This window comes from Cervus elaphus, chromosome 18, assembly GCF_910594005.1.
Source record: "Cervus elaphus chromosome 18, mCerEla1.1, whole genome shotgun sequence".
Lineage (NCBI taxonomy): Eukaryota > Metazoa > Chordata > Mammalia > Artiodactyla > Cervidae > Cervus > Cervus elaphus.
Genome location: NC_057832.1, coordinates 100,349,315 through 100,367,217, shown reverse-complemented (window position 1 = coordinate 100,367,217; position 17,903 = coordinate 100,349,315). Strand labels below are relative to the sequence as shown.

Sequence of the window (17,903 nt, the reverse complement as noted above, 5' to 3'; positions counted from 1 at the left end):
TATCGCTCTCCTTTGGGCTTGCCAGATGCTGCAGTGGAAAAGAATCTGCCTGCCACTGCAGGAGACACAAGAGACACAGGTTCAGTCCCTGAGTCGGGTAGGTCCTTTAGAGGAGGAAATGACAACACATTCCAGTATTCTTGCCTGGAAAATTCCATGGACAAAGGAGCCTGGCGGGCTACCGTCCATAGGTCACGAGGATCTGGACACGACTGAGCAACTGAACGACAGTGACAATCACTGCCCTTCCCCTGTTATACTGGTAGTTTTAAAGATTTTATATCTTAAAGACTTTTTAAAACTGTCTGCCTCTCAACTTTACTGCCACTTTCTTAGGGCCACAGGTTCTCTGAGCACAAGCTCTTACGTGATCCTTGTGCCTCCACTCTTGACTATGATCCTATTAGTTCTCCAGGGTGCTGCCAGAGTGATCTTCCTAAAATGGAAATAGGATCCCACCCCTTCTCCCTAAACCTTCTTCAGTTACTCCCATCATCAACACCACGGTTCCTCAATTTAAGCACGATCGACATTTGGAGCCGGCTAATTCTTTCTGGGGGTTGGGGGGGCTCCTCCTGTCATTGTAGGATATTTAACAGCATCCTTGGCCTCTACTTACTAGATGTTGGTGACTTACCACCACCCAGTCCAGACATTGACAAATATCCCTGTGAGTTGGGGGGAGCAAAATGGCCCCTTTTGATCTACAGGATCCACAGTGATCTACAGAATAAACTCTCGGTTTCTCAGCATGGGTACGAGGCCCTTTGTGCTCTGCTCCCGCCTGCTCCTCTAGCTCCACTTGACCCCATACTGCCCGTAGTCCTGCAGGCCTGACAGTTACCAGGAGCCCTGCAGCTCCCTCCCACTACTTGTTCAGCTTGACTAACTTCCTCAGCCCTCAGGTTTCAGCTCAGAAATCACCCCTCAGGAAGTAGTTCCAATCTTAACACACACCCCCTGCTTCCCTCTGCTTGTTCATCATGCAGTGTGACATCTGCTCGCTTGTCTCACTTCCCAGCATCAGTGAGAGCTGGATGGCAAGGACTGTGTTTTGTTACCTCTGTGTCCTCAGCATGGTAGCTTACTCCTAGTAGGCACCCAGTAAATGTCGACCGAATGAATGGTTGGTGCTCAATAAGCCTTTGTTGAATGAATGAATAGTCCTCCTTGAAACAGCTGCTTTTCTCAGCTCTTTCACTTTCCACCATTCCATCCTGTTTATGTAATTGAAAAAAAGAAGCTAGTTGGTCAGTAGGTCAAGAAACAGTCACCCTGAAAGCAAGGATTTTAAGGGAAAAAAAGTCTGGCAGTTCCATAAACTCTGTATTCTGCATATGATAGAACACAAAAGTTTTACGTTATGGTTGGTACCAGAAAGTCAGGAACAAGGATTTGGACCAAAATGGGAAAATGGGCAAGAAACACTACATTTTTGTCCTGTAGCATATGGATTTCTCATTAGTCTATGTAAGGGAAAACCGGGGGCGGGAAGGGCTCAGCCGTTGCAGCTGTCCACACTCTCTCCCCCCATCACTCTGCTGCCACCACACCTGGTCCCCAGAGACACCGTCACTTCTTAGCTATGTTGGCTGAGGTATGGACAAATCCCCCTGGTTCAGCAGAGACTGGCCTGGAATCTTTCAAAAGAAGCTTTGCTAGGAAACTAGTGGGAAAAACAAAAGTAAAAACAGGAAACAGTATATAGAAACTATAAAAATACAGAGTGTGAAGGGACGAAAGAAAGGGAAAGACAGAAAAAAGAAAATCCCTTAGCCTGAGATAACTAAATTCTAGTTTTAGCTTTCCTTGACTTAATTTAACATGCACATATTTTCCCTGGGTTTTTGTTGTTGTTTCTTTCATTGTTTTGTTTTGCCACAGTATTGTCTCCCTCTGGGGAACTTTTCAGTCTTTGAATATTTTCCATCTCTCGCTTAAGAATCTTCTCTGTCTTCATCTTAGAAGATGATAGAGTCACTTTTTCTTACCGACAACGGGGTTACTGATCAGATGGTGCTTTCCAACCTGTCTCTTAGGATGAAGAAGCTCAGGGCCTCCACCTCTTGAGTACCCATGCCAAGTGTCCGTGACAAAGGTTTTATGTGCCTGGGGTGAAATGAAAAACAGACAATATCAATGAGTTTTTTAATAACACTATAGAGCTGATCTTTTTATTCTAGGATTTTTTCTTTCTTTTTAATATTAAAATAGTAGATGGAAATTGTGAAGTTTTACTTTGTTTTTGTTTATGTCCTTGTCAAAATTAAATGTTGATAATTTTCTGTAGGTATCCCAATTTTTAAAAATTCTTCCTGGTTTTCAAAATCAAAAACTCTGACTAATAGATATTCTGTAAGACATATTTGCCCTATTTTTTAATGCTTTTTGAGTCATTTGAAAAGGTATTTTAATATGTAGATTTGTTTTTCAGTCCTCCCAACAGGGCATGCTGTAATTTAACTATGTTTTCAAGGGCAAATGATACAAGTTTTAAAATCCAATGTTCTCTTCTAAGAAATTAAATAGTTGCTGTAATATAATCCTCACAATAAAGGACAAAAACTGTATGGACCTAATAGAAGCAGACGATATTAAGAAAAGGTGGCATGAATACACAGAAGAACTATACAAAAAAGATCTTAATGATTCAGATAACCACAACAGTGTGATCACTCACCTAGAGCCAGTCATCTTGGAGTACAAAGTCAAGTGGGCCTTAGGAAGCATCACTGCAAACAAAGCTAGTGGAGGTGATGGAATTCCAACTGAGCTAAAAGATGATGCTGTTAAAGTGCTGCATTCAATATGCCAGCAAATTTGGAAAACTCACCAGTGGCCACAGAATTGGAAAAGGTCAGTTTTCATTCCAATCCCAAAGAAAGGCAATGCCAAAGAATGTTCAAACTACCACACAATTGCACTCATCTCACATGCTAGCAAAGCAATGCTCAAAATTCTCCAAGCTAGGCTTTAATAGTACATGAACCATGAACTTCCAGATGTTCAAGCTGGATTTAGAAAAGGCAGAGGAACCAGAGATCAAATTGCCAACATCCATTGGATCATCAAAAAAGCAACAGAATACCAGTAAAACATCTACTTCTGCTTCATTGACTATGTTAAAGCCACTGACTATGTGGATCACAACAAACTATGGAAAATTCTTAAAGAGACAGGAATTCCAGACCACCTTACCTACCTCCTGTGAAACCTGTATGCAGGTCAAGAAGCAACAGTTAGAACTGGATATGTAACAACAGACTGGTTCCAAATTGGGAAAAGAGTACATCAAGGCTATATATTGTCACCTTGCTTATTTAACTTATATGCAGAGTACATTATGAGAAATGTCAGGGTGGATGAAGCACAAGCTGGAATCAAGATTGCCGGGAGAAATATCCACAACCTCACATATGGAGATGACATCACCCTTATGGCAGAAGGTGAAGAGGAACTAAAGAGCCTCTTGATGAAAGTGAAAGAGGAGGGTGAAAAAGCTTAAAAGTCAGCATTCAAAAAATGAAGATCAGGGCATCCAGTCTCATCACTTCATGGCAAATAGATGGGGAAACAATGGAAACAGTGACAGACTTTATTTTCTTGGACTCCAAAATCAGTGCAGATGGTGATTGCAGCCATGAAAATAAAAGACACTTGCTCCTTGGAAGAAAAGCTATGACCAACCTAGACAGTGTATTAAAAAGCAGAGACATTACTTTGCCAACAAAGGTTCATCCAGTCAAAGCTATGGTTTTTCCAGTAGTCATGTATGGATTTGAAAGTTGGACCATAAAGAAGGCCAAGCACTGAAGAATTGATATTTTTGAACTGTGGTGTTGGAAGAAGACTCTTGAGAGTCCCTTGGACTGCAAGGAGACTAACCTAAAGGAAATCTGTCCTGAATATTCATTGGAAGGACTGATGCTGGAGCCAAAGCACCAATACTTTGGCCACCTGATTCAAAGAGCCAACGCGTTAGAAAAGACCCTGATGCTGGGAAAGATTGAAGGTCGGAGGAGAAAGGGTGGTAAGAGGACAAGATGATTGGATGGCATCACCAACTTGATGGACACAAGTTTGAGCAAGCTCCAGGAGATGGTGAAGGATAGGGAAGCCTGGCATGCTGCAGTCCATGGGGTCAGAAAGAATAGGACACAACTCAGCAACTGAACAGCAAACAACAAGATCCTCATTCTAGATATTTATTTATTGGTTGAATATCAGTAAATGTGCCCTCCATGTGCTAGGTCCTGGATAAAAACAAATTTGAGTGAGTTATCATTCCTACCCTCAAGGAAATCCTAGACTAGAAAAGAAGGTATAAACAATAGTGCAGGGTTCAGTCCTCTAGTAGCCAGGGAGAAAGTAGCTAATTTCACCCTGGACACCTTTATAGAGGAAGTGAAGTTTTACTCATGGACAAGTTGACAATTTGCTAAGACTGGAAACCTGAGTGAACCTGGTACATTTGGAGAACATTTGGGCAACTTCAACCCAGGAACATGTGGGAGAGAACAGAAAATGAAGCTAGAGAGGTATTACCCAGTTCTAATCTCAGGTTCCGCTGCTACCTGTCACTGAACATCTGCTTTTCTTTTTTCTTTTTGGAACATCTGCTTTTCATACTTATAGGCCAGAAAAAAAGCCTGAGCAGGAAAACTGTATTTTGTAATGTCTTTATTCATTAGCCTTCCCTCTTTCAATGGCTTTTGAAAATGCCACTGAAATTTAATATGGGTAAATGCCTTGTACTTGGATTCAGATTTACTACCAAAGCACAGGACAGGGGAGACCTGACAGCTTTTTACTGACCATAAACTTTCCCTGAGCCCATGATACGCCCCAGCTGCCGTGAGAGCAGATGCCATCACGGTGACATCTGTGAAGCTTCAACTCAAGGGGAGTTGAAGGAAAGACCTGCCAAACCGGGTCCTGACCTGGCAACATCTGGGCAGCGAGCTCAGGTCTGCGTGCCATTTTTTAGGGGTTGTATAGATAAAATCTAGAGGGCATCCAGAGAAGACAGCCTTCAAATCATCATCTAAAGGGGAAAATCAAAAAGGAGAAAAGAGCTGCCTTTAGTTATTTTAATGGCTTGCTTGAGGCAGGGTGGAATGGTTCATTCTAGGTTGTATCAGTGGACTGGGTGGAAATTAGATCAATTTTGGCTCAATGTCGGAAATCATTTTCAAGAGCTTTTTTCCTAATTGCACAGTGCTATGAGATTATTTTGACAAAATACGGAAATATTTTGACAGAACATGATAACCATCTTCACCTGTGGAGAAGCTGTAGTGAAGAGCCTTGTAGGACCTCTAGAGCTCCTTCCATCTTTAAATTCAATTAAATTTTAGAATTTGTTCTAATTGTTAAAGTATATTATCCCTTTCCCAACATTAACCCAATTATTTGTGAATTTTCTTATTTTTTAGTATCTAACCAGAAGGATACCACAAAACCCAAGGTATCAGCATGTCAAATCAAGACTAGACACTGGTGAGTAAAGATTAGCAAATTAAAACTTAAAAAAAAAATCTTAATAGCTGATTATTGACAAAAAGCAGTATGTCATGCCTGATACAAATCATAGCTAAAAGTTTCTCACTGTCTTGTCTGATATCGTTCTGAGTTCAGGACTTATGAAAGCTATTTTTCAGATTATCTTTGAAAACTCCATTCACATAATTGAGCTTACTATAAATTGCGAAACTGATTAAAAAAAATTGTTTAATAAGTTACAGGACTGAGGCTAATAAAAATATGAGGATGTCACCTCTATCTTGGAACACCTTTAAGTATGTTAAGCAATTTAAGTATATTGCTTAAAACTGGGAGCAGTTGATTATACTTTGTGCATGTTTGTTCAATTCCCTATTTGCAGAGTACAGCTACATGCAAAGTTCTGGGCTATGGGACATGTAAAGATGAGTGTGAACAGTTGATTATTGCAATCAAAGAGCTTAGATTCAAGTGGAGGCAGACAGACTTGAATGAGTAACTAAAATACCAGACAAAATTAAATTAGTGCTGCAATTCAGGTAAAATGAAATTTAAGAGTGCATTACTGCTTATTTCCATGCTGTTGACATTTTTCAGTGTCAGGATGAAAACCACTCCCCAAACCCCTGGTGGATTTGCAGTCTTGTGAGATTTTGGTTGGTTGTTTAGTTTTTTTCAACCTCTTAAAGTCTGCTGTGGAAAATCCATCCTGTTAAGATGGTTTTGCTAGTAGATTGGAGTACCACATGCCTTTAGCAATACAAAATTTTCTACCAATAACCTCAAAACAACTGAGAAAATAAACTGAGATGTTGACTGTTTAAATCTCATTCATTTTCTTTCTCTTTCTCCTAGTCTTCTTCAAAATTATCGTCTTCTGTTATGCATTTTCCCACATATAAAATAGACTTAAATGTTTTAAATGAGCCTGCTTTGCAGATACTATTTTTTGGGACCTTTCTTTCAAACATTTTTGTGCTATTCAGATATCTGTCCTTGTAAATATCCTGTTTTATGGGAGGAGGTAAAAAATGTTATCTCTGTCTTTGAGGAAGAGGAAATCTTAGTCCAGAGATTATGAGATTTACTTAAAGTTCAATAAAGGAGACAGAACTAGGATTGTGTGCAGGATAAAGAGGTCAACTTTGGAGACCTGGCCTGAGGTCCTGTGTACTGTGTCTTTGGCCACGCTATCCCAGTTATTTCCTCCAGCCTCATTTCTTCTACCACCAATGCCCTCAGCTTCTGCATCTCTACCTATCTCCCCATAATTGCAACTGTGAACCCACCCTTCTGGAAAAAGTTATTCTGAGAGGGAAGTACTTTTATTAAAAATACCATATTTTCTCTGAGAAGTACAGATAATGTTTTAAAGACTGCTTAATGCCTTCTTAAAATTAAAATTTGTAAGAGCTGAGATGTTTTTCAGCTATATAGATTTGTTTATAACATCATTTTTTTTTTCCTCCTGGAAATTGAATTGTGTTTTGTGAATGAAAACCTATTTCTTTCTCTTCAGTTCCTCAACTCATAACCAAAGTTTGACTCAATTATGATACCTGAAAATAATTCAGTTTTTTGGAAATTGAGATTTGTATATTCTTTTTATAATACAAAGTAATTGCCTATATCCTTGTATATTCTGAGATTTTTTAATCTAGTGTTTTTGTTAATTAAACTTGTTAGTGTCAGTAGATAGTGTTAGTCACTAAGTTGTGTCCGACTCTTTGTGACCCCATGGACAGTAGCCCACCAGGCTCCTCTGTCCATTCTTGCCTGGAATTCTCCAGCAAGAATACTAGAGTGGATTGCCCTTCCCTTCTCCAGGGGATCTTCCCAACCCAGGGGTTGAACCCAGGTCTCCTGCATTGCAGGTAGATTCTTTACCATCTGGGCTTTTGAGGTCATTGTTGATTCACATGGAATGGTAAGAAGTAAAACAGAGATTCCATGTACTTTACCTAGTTTCCTATAGTAACATCTTGCAAAACTATACTGCACTACCCCAACCAAGATACTGACATTGATAGATAGAGTCTGGATATAGAACTTTTTTTCCATGACCACAAGGATGCTTCATATTCACTTTCCACCCTCACCTGCTCCTTAACCCCTGGCTCCCACCAATCTGCTCTCCACTTCTATAATTTTGTCATTTCACAACTTCTATATAGATCAAATCATACAGTATATAACTTTGACTGGATTTTTCCCTCAGGAAGTTCTCTGGAGATTTAACCAGGTTGTTGCATGTATTAGTAGTTCATCCCTTTTTATTCCTGAGTGGTGGCTCAGATGGTAAAGAGTCTCTCTGCAGTGCAGAGAAGGCAATGGCACCCCACTCCAGTACTCTTGCCTGGAAAATCCCATGAACAGAGGAGCCTGGTAGGCTGCAGTCCATGGGGTCGCTAAGAGTTGGACACGACTGAGCGACTTCACTTTCACTTTTCACTTTCATGCATTGGAGAAGGAAATGGCAACCCACTCCAGTGTTCTTGCCTGGAGAATCCCAGGAACGGTGGAGCCTGGTGGGCTGCCGTCTACAGGCTCGCACAGAGTTGGACACGACTGAAGTGACTTAGCAGCAGCAGCTCCCTGCAGCGCAGGAGACCCAGGTTCGATCCCTGGGTTGGGAAGATCCCCTGGGGAAGGAAATGGCAACCCACTCCAGTATTCTTGCCTGGAAAATCCCATGGATGGAGGAGCCTGGTAGGTTACAGTCTGTGGGGTCGCAAAGAGTTGGACACGACTAAATGACATCACTTCTTAGGAATATTCCATAGTATGGATGCACCATGGGCTTCACAAGTGGCAGAGTGGTACAGAATCCGCCTGCCAATGCAGGAGATGCAAGAGACTCAGGTTCGATCTCCTGGAATAGGAAATGGCAACCCTCTCCAGTATTCTTGCCTGGGAAGTTCCATGGACAGAGGAGCCTGGTGGGCTACTATCCATGGGATCACAGAGAGTCGAAAGTTTAATCATTTTCCTATTGAAGGACAGTTGAATCGTTTCCCCTTTTTGACTGTTACAAGTAAATGTGCTATAAACATTTGTATACAGATTTTTGTGTGAAAATAAGCCTTCATTTCTCTGGGATTAGTGCCCAGAAGTGCAGTTACTAGGTTGTTTGGCAGTTGCATTTGTAGTGTTTTAAGAAACTGCCGAACTGTTTTCCAGAGTGACTGGACCGTTTTACACTCCCATCAGCAGTGTGATCCAGTTTCTCCATGTCCTTAGCATTTGGTGGTGTTGCCATTTTTAATTTTAGTCATTCTGATAGATGTGTGGTAACATATCATTGCCCTTGTGTTTTGCATTTCTCTAATGACTTATGATGTTGAATATCTCTTTGTGTGCTTATTTGCCATCTGTATATCTGTATTTCATCTTCACTGAAATGTTTGTTTTTTGCCCATGTTCTAATTGGATTGCTTGCTTTTTAGTTGTTGAGTTTTGAGTGTTCTTTATATATCCTAGCTACTAGTCCTTTGTTGGATACATGGTTTGCAAATAGTTTCTGCCAGTCTGTAGCCTGTCTTTTTATCCTCCTAACAGGGTCTTTCAAAGAGCAAAAGTTTTTAATCTGGGTAAAATCCAGGATATCAGTATTTCCTTTTATGGATCCTGCTTTTGTTGTCCAGCCTAAGAATGCTTTGCCTAACCTAGATCCCAAAGATTTTCTATCATAATTTTTTCTAAAAGTTACGTATTTTAGGTTTATATGTAAGTCCATGATACATTTTGAGGTAATTTCTGTATAAGATGTGCAACTTAAGGGGGGATCGGGATGGGGAATACGTGTAAATCTATGGCTGATTCATATCAATGTAAGACAAAACCCACTGAAATGTTGTGAAGTAATTAGCCTCCAACTAATAAAAAATTAAAAAAAAAAAAAAGATGTGCAACTTAGATTGAGATTAACTTTTGCTTGTGGATGTCCAATTTATCTAGCACCATTTGTTTAAAAGGTTGCATTTCTTCCATTGAATTGTATGTTCACCTTTGTTGAAAACCAGTAGGCATATTTATGTGGATCTATTTCTGGTTTCTGTATTCTGTTCCATTGATTTCTGTGTCCATCCCTCTGCCAGTACCACAGTCTTGATTACCGTAGCTGTATATAGTAAATTGGATATTGGTTAGATGGATTATTCCCACTTTATTTTTCTTTACAAAATTACTTTAGCTACTCTAATTCCTTTGCCTTTCCATGTAAACTGTAGAATAATCTTATTTACACTTTAAAAATATTGCTATACATTTGATAGGAATTTACTCAACCTGTCTTATCAATTTGGGGAAAATTGACACGTTACTATGTTGAGTCTTACATTCTATTAATATGCTATTTCTCTCCATATACTTCACTCTTTGTTTCTTTCATCAGCATTGTACAGTTTTCAGCGTATAAATCCTATACATTTTTTTTGGATTTACAGATAAATATTTCTCTTTTTCTGGGCAATTTTAAATGGTATTGTATTTTTAAATTTCAGCGTCCCATGTTTTCATTGCTAGCATATAGAAGTACAGCTTAATTTTGTGTATTTAACTTGTATCCAGAGACATTGCTAAAAGTACTTATTAGGTAAGGGAGGAGTTTTTGGTAGACTTCTTGGGCTTTTCTATGTAGACAATCACGTCATCTAAAAAAAGAAAGTTTTATTTTTCCTTTCCAGTCTACATGTGTTTATTTCCTTTTATTGTCTTATTGCACTGGTCAGAACTGGCAGAACTATGTTAAATGAGAGTGATTGGAGCAAACATCCTTATCTTTACCCCAGACTTAGAGGGAAATCATTGTCTTTCATCATTAAGGATAATGTTAGCTGTATCAGGTTGAGGGGGTTTCCTCCTATTCTATTTTTCTGAGAGTTTTAATCCTGAATGACAATTGAATTTTATTGAATACTTTTTTTACTACCTCAATTGATATTATCATATGTATTTTTTCTTTATCTTGATAATATAGTGGATTACTTGTATTGATTTTTAAATATTGTACTAGTTTTGCATTTATTGAATAAACCTCACTTAATCATGGTATAATAATTCTTATTATATATTACTGAAGTCTATTTATTATTTCATTAAAGATTTTTGTGTCTATATTCATGAGGGACATTGGTTGTAGTTTTGGTTTGTTTTGGATTGTCTTTGTCTGGTTTTAGTATTGTTATAATACTGGTCTCATAAAATGAGTTGGGAAGTATTCCCTCCTGTTCTGTTTTTCTGGAAGAGATTGTGTATTATTATTGTCAATTCTTTCTTAAACATTTGGTAGAATTCTCCAATAGAACTGTTGTGTCTGGAGACTTCTTTTTTGAGAGTTTTAAAATTTTGAATTTAATTTTTTAATAATTAAGGGGATATTCAAATTGTTTGTTTCATATTAGATGAGTTATGGGTTTGTGTTTTTTGAGGAATTAGTACATTTCATCCAAGTTTTCAAATTTATGTGCATAGAGTTGTTTGTAGCATTTCCGTGTTATCCTTCTGATATCTGTAACGTCTGAAGTGAAGCCTCTGTTTCATTACTGACATTGGTAATTTGTGCCTTTTTTTTTCTTCACTACAGATTTATCCATTTTATTGATCTTTTCAAAGAACTAGCTTTTGGTTTCATCAATTTTCTGTGTTTTCTGTTTTAAATTTTATTGGTTTTTCTCTTTATTATTTCCTTTCTTCTACTTGCTTTGGGTTTATTTTGCTCTTGTTTCTAGATTCTTGAGGTAGGCATTTAGATTATTGATTTAAGACTTTTCCTCTTTTTAATGCATATAGTTAGTAATACAAATTTCTCTCAGCACTGATTAACAGCTGTGTCTCAAAAATTAATTTTTATATGTTGAATTTTCATTTTCATTCACATCAGTGTATCTTTTTATCTCTCTTAAGACTTCTTCTTTGATCCATGGATTATTTAGAAGTATGCTATTTAGTTACAAGTATTTGGAGATTTTCCTGTTATCTTTCTGTTAATGACTTCCAGTTTGATACCACTGTGGTTAGAGAATGTACTCTGTATATATAATTTTTTTAAATGTATTGATGTTTATTTTATTGTCTAGGATATGGTCTATCTTGGTATATGTTCCATGGGTACTTAAAAAGAGGCATAGTTTTGCTTAGTGAATTCTTTTTTTCATGATATTCTGAGATACCTTCTTTTATCTTTTCCTTTCTAATTAGAGAGCTTCGTTTAACCATTCTTTAGGATAGGTCTACTGGTAACAATTTCTCTTAGTTTTCCTTAATGAGAATGTCTTGATTTCTTTTCTTTCCTAAAGGGTATCTTCTCTTCGTATAGGATTCCAGTTAACAGTTCTTTCCTTCCAGCACTTGAAAAATATTGTGCCACTTTCTTCTGGACACCTGATTTTTGATGAGAAATCTCCTGTTATTCAAACTGTTTTTCCCATATAGGTCAGGTGTCATTCTTCTGTTGCTGCTTTCAAGATTTCTTTCTTTAGTTTTCAGAAGTTTGACTATGATAACATCTTGCTGTGGATTTCCTTGGAGTAAACACCAAATAGTATTTCCTTCTATTATTCAAAGTGTTAGTCTCTCAGGCGTGTCTGACTGCAACCCCATGGACTGTAGCCTCTGTCCACGGAATTCTCCAGGCAAGAATACTGCAGTAGATTGCCATTCCCTTCTCCAGATCTTCCCAACCCAGGCATCAAACCTGGGTCTCCCAAATTGCAGGCAGATTCTTTACCGTCTAAGCCACCAGGGACTGAGAACAAATTTGAAAAGGTTTCAGCAATTGTATCTTTGAGTACATTTTCAGCCCCAGCCTCTTTATCCTCCTTTTTGGTACTCTGATAGCATCTCATCACAACCCAACAAAGATGAAAATCAAGATTCTCCATCTGGCCTTTGTGGGCAGGTAAGGGTAAGACATAGCTTTTCTGTGGAATGCAACTGGAATAAGGCAGTTATTATCTGATAGTTTTCTGTCTTGCTGTCCTTTGGCTGGAGATAGCAGATTTTTGTTAGGAATTTTTCCATCTGTTGGTATTTTTGGATTTCTGGCTTTTTCAGCTCCAAGTTGAGGGTAATGAGACAAAAACCAAACACACACACACCCAGGTAGCTCAACCATTATGTCATTGCTCAGGTCCCAAAGTCCCTAGCCAATCTGCCTTCCTCGCTCCACCTATCAGAGTTGTCTTATGTTTGTTTTATATATAATGTCCAGTATTTTTTTAAATTTTAAGTATAGTTGATTTATAATGTCATGTTAGTTTCTAGTGTATAGCAATGACTCAGTTTTATACATATATGTATATATACATAAAATATATTTTCTTTTTCAGATTCCTTTCCATTATAGGTTATTATAAGCTATTGAATATAGTTGCCTGTGCTATACAGTAGGACTTTGTTTATCTATTTTATATATAGTAATATGTAGCTTCTAATCCCAAACTCTTAATTTACCCCATCCAGGATTTTCTTTTTCCATTCAATCTTTTTTTTTAACTGGGTATGTTTTCTTAAGATATAATTTACATACCATAAAATTCAACCTTTACAAATGTACAATTCAGACGTTTTTAGAACATTCACAAGGTTGTCAAACCATCAATACTATCAACTGTAGAATATTTCTGTGTATGTGTGTGTGTGTGTGCACGCTCAGTCATGTCTGACTCTTTACAGCCCCATGTAGCCTGCAACTATAGCCTGCCAGGCTCCTCTGTTCATGAGATTTTCCAGGCATGAATACTGGAGTGGGTTTCCATTTCCTTCTCCAGGAGAATCTTCCCAACTCAGGGATCAAGCCCACATCTGTTGCATCTCCTGCATTTGCAGGCAGATTCTTTACCACTTGCACCACCCGAATATTTCTGTCATCCCATAAAGAAACCCCATACCCAAAGCAGTCATTTCCTATGCCTTACTTTTACCAGTTCCTGGTAATCACCAATCTATGTTTTGTATCTATGACTTTGCCTCTTCTGAATATTTCATAAAAATGGAATCATACAACATGTGACCTTTGTGTCTGACTTCTTTCACTTAGCATAATGTTTTCAAGGTTCATCATTGTTCTAGCATGTGTCAATATTTTAATGCTAAACAGTATTCTTTTATATAGCTATTCCTGATGTCTCAGATGGTAAAGAATCTGCCTGCTGTGTGGGAGACCTGGGTTTGACCCCTGAGTTGGGAAGATTCCCTGGAGGAGGGCATGGCAACCCACTCTAGTATTTTTGCCTGGGGAATCCCCATGGACAGAGGAGCCTGGTGGGCTACAACCCATGGGAATCACAAAGAGTTGGACACAACCGAGCGACTAAGCACAGCACCACAATTGGTGTATCTGCTCATCATTTGATAGATGTTTGGTTTATTTATGCTTTTTGACCATAATGCTGCTAAAGTATTAGTATACATGTTTTTGTGTGAACCTGTTTTCAGTTCTCTTGGTTATGTACCTAGAAGTTGAATTCTTGGTCAGATGTTAACCCTGTGTTTAATTTTTTGAGGAACTGCCAAACTGTGTTCCAAAGCAGCTGCACTTTGCATTCCCACCAGCAGTGTAGGAGGGCTCTTTTTTTCTCCACATCCTCAACAATACTTGTTGTCCATTGTTTTGATTATAGCCATCTTTGTGGGTGTGAAGTGGTATTTTCATTGTGGTTTTGATTTGCATTTTCCTAATGAGTAATGATGTTGAGCACCTTTTAATGTGCTTATTGGCAATTATACATCTGCGGAGAGATGGCTATTCATATCCTTGGCCTGTTTTCTTTTTTTAGTTGGGTTATTTTTCTTTTTATTGTTGAGTTACAGGAGTTCTGTTATATACCCTGGATAGTAGACCCTTATCTGAAGGATAATTTGCAGATATTTCCTCCTGTTTTGTGGGTCATCTGGGGATTTTGTTGTACTTAGCTGGAGGAATAGAGAAAAGTACATCCTACCTCATCTTCCTGGAAACAGAAGTCTAGTTTTATAATACCTTTGGAAGGCCAAAGTGTGTTTCATTGCCGGAAACCCAGTGTATTTTAATATCAGTATGGAAGAAGTATAATTCTAGTGTTTGATTTTTTGTTTTGGATTTTAAAAATTATGTTAAAGTCAATTTAAGGGAAAGATTTTCATTTCTTTCTATTCATTTGTGTGTGTGTGACTTACCTCTCTGTATATTCAGTACAGTGGCCTGTGGGTTATGAGCCAGGATACGGATCTCTTTAGCCCTCTGGCTAGCCGTCAGGGCCTGACACAGCCCAAACCTCAGTGTTGTGTCCAAATGTTATCACTTATGTATGTCTGCCATAAGGCGAAAAGTGTGAGGAATCCTGACTGTGAAAACACCAGACTGACTCTAAAGGTCAAGTAAAAGTAAGAAATTCCTGTCTGAGGTATGATTTTAAGCTCTGCAGTCAGAGCAGTAGAAATAGGCACAGGAACAAATGAGCATTTCTCATTTCTAGGCTAAATAGATGGGTCTTTAATCTTTTCTTACCAAACAGTGAGCAATTCAGAGTTAATCCCAAGAAATCAAGAATTTTGTGGCATCTCCAGTCTTCACCCAAATCGCCTTCCACTGAGTTCTTCAAAGCCAGATATCTTCTTCCTGGGTAAAGACAATATTTTATTTCTGTCCTTCTGACACTACTTCTCTTATAAATTCAAACACCATTGTATAGCCATGGCTAGAAATATCAGAATTATTTTGAACTTCAAATATTTCTTTTGTTCCATAGGTGCCTGAGTGTATCTTCCCAGCTCCCCAGCACTGCCAGACTGTGCCCGGAATGGATTATGCTTCCGATGAAATCCCTGCCGGCATTTTGTTCAGTCACCACCGCAGGGTCCTTGTGTATTCTCAAGCACCCTCTCTGGGTTTCTGCTCTGTAGCCCTGCAGGCTGATTAAGGGACAATTTCCAAACCACAGGGCTCTCCCTTTGTTAGTCTTCTACACTCTTTCATTTCTGGCATTCTCTCGTTTCAATCTATATTCAATCTAATTTCAAATTTCTTTAGCTTTCTAAAATTCCATAGACTATTTCCACTCAGTCTTTTCTAGCCATTTTTAAATTTTTTAAAATTCACCTTACTTTTCTTATCTCTATACAAACTAGTCATTTCCTTTTTTTCTTCTTAGTCTTTACTTTTCCTGAATATCTGCTAATAGCCTTGATCTTAAGCACTGAAACTCATTACAGACTAGGTACTCTTCATCTTTACTTGGTATTTAATTCTGTTTCTTACGCCAAAGGAAGAAATGTATGTGAAAGCCTTTTACAAACCAGAAAGCACTATGCGCTCGTATAACTTATTGAGATTAACAAAGGACCTCTGTGCCTCTTTTCACGCTTTCTGCTCCTTCCGAGCCAAAAGAACTTCTCCATAGAGGAGGGAAATATTGAAGAAAAATAAAGCAGTGGAATTGTCTCTTAGCAACTGAGTTCCTGCCTTATAAATCTTAACCACTTTAGATTACTGCTGCTCAAAATCACTTGCTTTTCTTACTGGCTCAGTACAAATAAGGTTATTACATTATAGGAAAACAAAGGAAAAACTCTAATGAATGAGCCCCTCAGTTCATTGATTGTGCTGTATCTTTGCTTAGCAATATCAATATAGTTGAGTTGTCTCTTTCTCTTGATTCCACTTGTAAAGCCTTTTTATATATCTTTTTTTGCAACTTAAATTATAAACTAAGTAGAGGCTAAATACCACCTTATACCACCTTTCTGTTACCTGAGTCCTGAAACAATTTGGTCATTTAAATAGTATGTAACATATATGTACTATATATAAATCAAGTTGTGTATAGCTTAGAGAAAATCAGGCGTCCAAAAACTCAAAGCAAATTAGGGTATGATTATTTACATTATAATATGATCCATTATAAGGATTCTTCAACTAGTAAATTTTCATAGTATTTCTCATTTAGCAAATATTTTTGAGTGCCTCCAACACTAGACAGTGGAAAGGATAAAGGTATTCTGTGTGTGTGTTTGTGTGTCTATGTGTGTGTAGTTATTTTAGGCTTTCAGTATAATAAGATAGATACGACTTACACACAAATAAGGCAGTATAATGATAAATGCCCTGTGACTGGTAAGCTGAGTTCTGTAGAAGTTCAGAGGAGGGAAAGGTCACTTCCAGCTGGGTGAGCTATTATGATTACGTGGGCAAGGTGACATGTTAGAGTGCCAAAGACTCACAGCGAGTTTGTCAAGTTTAGTAATTAAGGCAAGATTGAAGAGGTAGTAAGATGTTGGCGTCTTCAGCAGTAGAACAAGGAGTTTAAACTTCAGTCAGTAAGCAGTGGGGAGCCACTGACTTTCTTTTTTAATCAAAGTCTTGTCTAGGAAAATTTATCTGGCAGTAATGTGTAATTTCAATTAAAAAAAATTATTCTGTTGATAGTCTTTTAGCCTCCTTACTTTTGTATAAAGTAAAAATATGTTTATAAATAAGTCAATTATAAAATAGATTCATTTGTATTCTTTTTAAAAGGTAGTCAAAAAGCTGTTTTCAGATGAAATTAGATCCAGTAAGATGAGCTGCTTAGTTAAGATACAAGCAGTACATGAAGTGGGGTAAAAATACTACTTTTCATACTTTCTAAAATCATTTTTAGGGATTTTTTTGTGTGTTGCTTAGTCATTTCTCCAATTAAAGCAATGCAGAAATCTTCCATTTTCTTTTATTTCCCCCCTACAGGAAACAATGAATAGCCATAATGAAAAAAGCTTCTTATCAATAGCACTCTTAGATTTGTTCTTAATTTTGCCAAGTATTTGTACACCTCTGCAAAAGACTTTGTTTCTCTGCCTTCTCTTTTAGTGGAAAAAATAATCAGTAGGAATGAAAACATACCTCACAGGGTCATTGTGAGGCTCTGCTGGTACAAAGATGAAGTGCTGTGTAAATATTCTGAAAATGTTGTTAACTGACTGAGAAATGGATTTTAGACACATTGTTAGTGGAAACTGCTATAGACTGGAAATGCAGTGTTTTAATAATAAAGACTATATGATAAGGCTGGCTATTATTTCCCATGCATAGCATGCCTCAGGGAATTTGAGAGCATGAAATGGTTCCCACCTGCTACTATGAAGAAAGTAACACTTCCTACATATTTACCTCACAGTGAAATCATGTTTTTAAAACAGCACAGCTAGAGAAGCAGTGTGTTTCTGTGAGCCATGTTAGAAACCAGGAGGTTGGGAATATTAATCGACTTAGTTACTAACTTGCTATGTCTCCAGTCAAGTCAGTGGACCTTTTTGTACCTCAATTTTTCAACAGTTCTGGAAGGAGTCCTGAAGCTTCTCCAACGAAAAGAAACTAACTGGCACGTCAATAGCCTGGCACTGTAAGGGGCCCAGGAACATGCAACCAGAAGCTCCTATAAAGTCGT

General features: G+C 38.0%; 1 protein-coding gene across 2 annotated transcripts in view; it reads left to right on the top strand.

Annotated features, from left to right (window-relative positions):
- Positions 1-17,903, top strand: part of CEP41 (centrosomal protein 41) — a 50,116-nt gene that overhangs the window by 11,994 nt on the left and 20,219 nt on the right. Inside the window, exons 2-4 of one of the 2 annotated variants that reach the window (XM_043872571.1) lie at positions 5,436-5,499; positions 14,997-15,104; positions 15,231-17,858. Coding sequence is in view for 1 of the 2 variants with exons in the window: in XM_043872569.1 (XP_043728504.1) it covers positions 5,436-5,499 (64 nt within the window). In the remaining variant the exon portion in view is untranslated. The remainder of the gene's footprint in view (positions 1-5,435; positions 5,500-14,996; positions 15,105-15,230; positions 17,859-17,903) is intronic. The other variant, XM_043872569.1, reaches the window with a different exon arrangement.